At 66.4% G+C, this 5,923-nt stretch overlaps 2 protein-coding genes across 2 annotated transcripts; both read left to right on the top strand.

Annotated features, from left to right (window-relative positions):
* Positions 1-1,172: 1,172 nt before the first annotated feature.
* MNEG_13131 (hypothetical protein) lies at positions 1,173-3,160 on the top strand (the record flags this gene model as incomplete). The annotated part of the gene is made up of 5 exons (XM_014038398.1): positions 1,173-1,175; positions 1,419-1,496; positions 1,872-1,997; positions 2,335-2,489; positions 2,833-3,160. 5 exons carry the CDS (start codon positions 1,173-1,175, stop codon positions 3,158-3,160), a joined length of 690 nt encoding a protein of 229 aa, XP_013893852.1.
* A 327-nt stretch (positions 3,161-3,487) lies between these two features.
* Positions 3,488-5,334, top strand: MNEG_13130 (Putative diflavin flavoprotein A 2; the record flags this gene model as incomplete). Its single annotated transcript, XM_014038397.1, has 5 exons — positions 3,488-3,553; positions 3,737-4,002; positions 4,490-4,561; positions 4,777-4,807; positions 5,230-5,334. The coding sequence occupies 5 exons, from the start codon at positions 3,488-3,490 to the stop codon at positions 5,332-5,334; spliced, it is 540 nt and encodes a 179-aa protein (XP_013893851.1).
* Positions 5,335-5,923: the final 589 nt, after the last annotated feature.

The raw sequence follows: 5,923 nt of genomic DNA, 5'->3' as shown, positions 1-5,923 counted from the left end.
GGTTGGGGCAATGCTTGTCACATTACTGTATGAAGCGGCAGAGTCTGGGAGGGAGAAAGAAAGGGAGCGAGACAGAGACAGAGGAAGGAAGAGAGAGGGAGAGTGTGTGTGTGTGAGTGCCGTATGTGTGTGTGCGGGCGTTTGTGAGAGTGTGAGAGAGTGTGTGTGTGTGTGTGTGTGGTTGCGTTTGCGCAAAGAGCCCCACTCTTGGTGTTGATTGGGTGTTGTGGCCGCAACTTTTGCTGCGCTACTGGCAAGTCAAACAGGCAATCGCTGCCGGGTACGCGAGCCCCTGGCTATGAGCTGTCGTCTGCAGCTGTGTAGCCAGCCGCAGGCCGGCATGCTGTTTCCGCGGCTCAGCTCTGGTTTGCCCCTTCTGGAGGCTAGAAGGTGAAGCGCGTATTGGCAGCACGGGCAGCACGGCTGCGTGGCAGCGGCCTGGGCGCGCGCTGCTCTTACTCTCTCACGCCGCGCTGACGCCCCGGCGCCCCCCTCGCAACGTCACCATCCCGCCCGCACCGTCTCACACGCCTCACATCCTCCAAGCCTCTCACCCTCTCAAACGTTGTCACCCCCCCCCCCTCCAGGACTTGACACCCACCCCAGAAGACCTCTTGCTCAAGGAGCAGCGGCGCCTCGGACGCATCGACCCCTCCTCGGTCGAGGTGGGCACGGGGCCATGAGCCCGGGGTTCCGGCAGCTGGGGGCCGGACGATCGTGCAGGCCGCGTGCTGGTGCCCTCGGCTGCTGCCTGACGGGTTGGCAGGGGCGCACCCTCCGGGGCTGCAAACGCGCGAGGCGCGTCGGCGACGCAGCCGCTGGTGCAGGGCGGCCCCCGTGCCTGCTGCCCGCAGTCTGTCGTTCTGCATGGCGCGGCTGGCCTGCCTCGAAACACACTGCACGATCGGCGCCCCCTCAACCACTGCCATCCTCCTCCATCCGTCCCGCGGCGACCCACCCCCGACCTGCCATACCCCTCTGGTGCCTCCTGACCCGTGCTCGGCCTGTCGCACCCTCCCTGCCCCTGCCGGCCGGATGCCTCTCAGGTGGAAATTGAGGACGTCACTCCGGAGGTTGCGGCGCCGCGCACTGAGGAGGACCGCTTGACAGCCCTCAGCGTGGCGGACGCGCAGCGGCTGACCAGCAACAGGGCGGGTTACACGTCGTTCAAGATGGTTGGTTTCTTGATACGCCTTGGGTCGCCCCGCCGCATAGCGCCACCTAACTTGTCCTCCCGGAATGACTACTTTCATCCCTGGTTCCTGCTGGGCCGCCGGCCTCGCAGACGCTCGTCACTGCGGGCGCCCGCAGCGGGCGGCGTCTCAGCTCTAGCGATCCGGCTTTTAACAGCCACCCGCCGCTCTGGAGAGCGACGGGCGTCGGCGATCTGACCCTTTTGCTGTCGGCGCCCTCCCTAGGACGGCTGCGACCTGCTGGTGGCTGAGACGGCCGACGGCCTCTACGACCTGCGGGACAGCTTTGTCTTTGATGAGAAGGTGGGCTGCGGGAACAGGGGCGCGTGGGGCGCGCCGCGTTTGCGGTGGCGGGCACGGCGAACGCGCCTGCAACGCGCGCAGCCTGCTGCACGGCGCCTGCCCAGACCCGCCCTGCACGCCTGCCCAGGCCGGCCCTTGGTACCTCGACATGTGCGTCAGCCGCCCCTTGATGTCTGCTCAATTGTGCCTTCGGGGCGGTCGATTCGTTCTCCCAGCTTCGAGCCTCCCCGCACCCATGCGGAAAACTCTGAATTCAAAACTCAATCGCCATATTTTTTGCGCTTTGGACTGCCACTCCTCGTACCTTGACGAACGTTTGACCGGCGGTCAAACCCCCCTGCCCCGCCCCCACCCTCCCGCGGCGCCCGCTCGCAGTCTGACCTCTTCAACCGCTGCGCCGACGACGGCAACCTGCCGGCCGCGCCTGCGCGCTTCCAGTGCATCCCCTGGGCCGAGCTCGGCAGCGGAGACCTGCTGAGAAACAAGGACCCCTCCTCACGGGTGGGCGCGCGCCCCGGGCGTTGCGGCGGGCGCGGGGGACGAGGCGAGACTGCGCTGCGCGCGGGCCGTCAGGAAGGGCTTGCCGGCTTGCGCGGCGGGGCGGGGTGGCTTTGCAGCTCTGTCGTGGCATGGCGGCCCTATGCGGTGGCGCGTGGCCCCGCTCCATCAGGGCCCCGCGTGCACCACAAGCATGGTTGGTGCGTGCAGCTGCTTCCCAGTCTCCTCACAATCCACTCTTTTCACTCCTGAAGCCACCTCTCAACAGCTACGCTGATCCCCTCCCTTGCAATCAATCCCTTAATTGCGGCGCAACTGCGCGAACTTCCTTTTTTTCCAGGTCCTGAAAATGTACTTTGTAGGCGTCGCCACGTTGGAGCCCCGCAGCATGGACATGACGTCGCTGTACATGTTTGACGCCGCCAGCCGCGTGCTGTCGCGCGCCCCGGTGACGACGGTGCACGAGAACATCGACACCCCCATCCTGAGGATCAGGTGCGTGTGTATGTGTGTGTGTGTGTGCATATGAGAGAGAATTAGAGTGTGTGTAAGTGTGTGCGCAGACATGCGTGCTTGCTTTTGCCTAGTGTGTGCGCTGGGGTAAGGTGACCGCTTGTCAGTGCAGCAAGGTTTGCCGCGACAGTGGTTGTGTGTGCCCTCAAACGCATGTGCCCAAAGCGCCAGGAGGCCGCCAGCAGCGCCGGCGGGTGGCCGACACGTGTGCGTGCCCTGCGCATGTCCAGTCAGGCATCTCCCCTCCCTCCCCACCCTGCCCTCACTCGTGCCATCCCCCGCCCAACCCCGCTCCCTGCTTTGCTTATGAATCCAACCATTCAAGGCCGGAGGGTATCACAATCGAGGACGCCGCGCAGGCAACCCCTGTGTGGGCCATCCTGGCCAAGGACTACTGGCATGACCCGGTGCCAGAGCCCGACGAGCGCGGCTACGACCCCGCAAAGCACAGCCCCGAGGCGCTGGCCGCGCAATTTGTGGCGCTTGGGGGCGAGCCGGCGGCCAAGGAGCAGGGGGCGGGCGCCGAGGGGGCGGGGGAGGGGGGCGTGATGGAGGTTGCGACCGGGGAGGAGGGCGAGGGGCTGCCGGACGGGCTGGAGGATGACTCGTATGTCGAGGACATGCCCGACGTGCCGGCCGTGGACATGATGTGAAGCGCAGGGCGCTTTGGACGTGCATGAGTCTGGTGCGCGATGAGCGACAGCGCGGTTGAGCTGGCACCTGAGGCGACGCAGTGTGGCTCACAGTAGTGCTCATGCTTGGATTGTGTAGCTTCAGTCGGGCTTGGCATGGTTGTAACGCATACCACATCGTGCTTTTACCTGTCAATGTTTCCAGCCCGTGACCGCAGACCGGTTTCCTGACGAAAGCCTCTACCGTACTTCAAGTGCTCAGCACGGAGTGGTGGTGATCTGTGCTTGACAAACGGTGTCGTCGCTGCTCCAATTGGTGTCGTATACATCATGAGTGCGTTTGGCAGCATGCAGACTGGGCGTGCACTCTCGAGCGGGGCCATCTCGAGGGGAACTCCCCTCCCGAGCCTCAAGGTGGGTTACGGCAGCGGCCATACCTGCGCCATGAACAGTCGCTTTCTCTGCAACAGCTGCGCTCGCCAGCAGCAGCCTGCCCCGCGCACCATTGGCGAGCGCGCCACCCCATGCCTCCCACACGCTGCTGGCGCCGCGCGCCGCCCTCCGCCCGTTCGCCCCCTCCCCTCGGCCCTCGGGCAGGCCCCCGTCCCCCGCCCCGCGCCTTCCTGCCGCGCCCCGCGCTCCCGCGCCCCCTCCGTCGCCGTCGCCGCCTCGGCGTCGGGCGTGCCGCGCGCGGTCGGCGCCGCGGCGGTCGCGGTGCAGGAGCCCGGCACGATCATGATGTCCGCGGTGGAGATGTATCAAAAGGAGAAGCGGCTGCAGACCCAGGTGTTCCAGCTGGCCGAGAACACTGTCGCAATCCGGTCCCTGGACTACGACAGGGACCGCTTTGATATTGAGTTTGGGTGGGTGACGCCGCCGACCTGGCGAAATCACAAAATGTTGCGCATGCGCAGCTGCCGGGCAGTGGCGGTGGCGGTGTGTGGGACCTTCGGGGCGCACAGTAAGGGCGGCCGAAGAGCAGACCCTGCCATGGGCGAAAACCAGCACTACGGCGCGTTAAGGTGGCGGGATGGCGGGCGTTGCCGTGGCGGCACCGCGCGGCGCTGCCTGCCGTCGGGAAGCAGGGAAGCCACCGCGGGGCGCTGGCTCTGGCGCTGGTTCTGGGAATGTTGAGCGCTAGGGCTTGGCGGCGCGGCGGCAGTCCTGCGGGCCGGCGCGGCCGCCGCCGCCGCAGCGTTCCGGCAGGCGTGCTTAGAGAGCGTGCGCAGGCGGCCGCACAATGGGGCGACGGTCATGTTTCCCCGACCCAGCTGCCCAACGCCCCCAACAGCTCGCGACCCCCCACCCCCAACAAGGAACGGACCCCGCCCCCCTCACCGCTCAACGCAGCCTTGAGAAGGGCACCACCTACAACTCATACATCATCTTTGGCGATGACTACACGGCGCTGATTGATGCCAGGTGGGCGGCGCCGTCGCACGGGCGACGGGATGGGGGACGCTCCCAGGCGCCGCGGGCGGGGCGGGGGGCCGGATGCTGCACGCTGAGAGCGGCAGGGGCCGGGGGCGCGCCTGCTTGTCCGAGCGGCGGCCGCCGGCACAACGCTTGGCCCTTGCATCCCGACAATGCATGGCCCCCATTGTGCTCCCCCCAAAACCGTCTGCCCTGCGGCGCAGCCATGAGAAGTTCAGCCGTCTGTACATCCAGGTGAGCCCTTCACGTCCAAGGGTTGATGGTGCTCAAAAAGTTCTCCAAACAACGGAGCGCAGGGGGCGTGCCCTGCCTGGGCCGCGAGCCACGAGGCCGCGGCAAACGGTGCCGGCCGGGCCTGCCCCTGCCTTGTTGTGATGGCACGTGTGCGAGCGTTCATGTGTGCGGGCCCGTTCTGCGGCACTCCCTTCCCCCTGGAAATTGCCCCTCCCCAGCACGCCACAGCAAACAAACCCTGCGCCGCTCTCAGCCCTCGACCCCTCAATTCACGGGCCCCGCCCGACGCAGCGCCCCTACCCCCCTGTAGCTGCACCAAAGACGCACGCGGCTGCGCGCCGCTGCAATGTCTGCACCCTTGCCATTCGCCGCACCCACCATCACACACACGCACACACACATACATGCGCGCGCGTGTACAGACTCTGAAGGACCAGCTGGCGGCAGCCGGCCGCGGCATCGACTACATTGTGGTCAGCCACACTGAGCCCGACCACTCCTTCTTGGTCCCTGCGGTGAGTGGGTGACTGTGAGGAGGTGTGTGTGTGTGTGTGTGTGTGTGTCTGTGTGTGTGTGCGCATGTGTGTGTGCATGTGTGTGTTTGCGCGCATGTGCGCGAGCACACGCGCGCATATACAGAGGGCAGGGGAAGGCGTGGCCTGGCCCCCTCTTTGGTTGAGGCGCAGTTCGAGAGGGCGGGGCCGGGTTGGTCGTGGGGGCCGGCACAGGCGCAGCAGCCAGGGGTTTGCTGCCAGGGTTCGCTGCGGGCATCGCGGGTCGAGCCCGCCCGCTCGCAGCCCAGAGGCACGCCGGGGCGGCCACTCGTCATGTCGGCGCATCCCCCCTGCGAAACACTCCTCAACGCACCCTGTTTGCACAGAGCACAGTGCAGTCCACCAACAAATGCAGCCCGTCCACCACATGCAATCCGCCCAAAGCACTGATTATACACAACCCACTCAGCCCGCACCACACGTTGCCCCATCCGATCCACCCCAACCCTCCAGGTGCTGGACCTCTACCCTGAGGCCACTGTCGTGGGCAGCAAGGTCTGCATCAACTTCCTCAAGGGACTCACCCTCAGGTCTGTTTGCATGGGGGGGGGCTGCCCTGGGG

The sequence above is a fragment of the Monoraphidium neglectum genome (genome assembly GCF_000611645.1).
Source record: "Monoraphidium neglectum strain SAG 48.87 unplaced genomic scaffold scaffold03642, whole genome shotgun sequence".
NCBI classification, from domain to species: Eukaryota; Viridiplantae; Chlorophyta; class Chlorophyceae; order Sphaeropleales; family Selenastraceae; genus Monoraphidium; species Monoraphidium neglectum.
The sequence above is the reverse complement of the archived record's forward strand: the minus strand, read 5'-3'. Positions and strand labels throughout refer to the sequence as shown.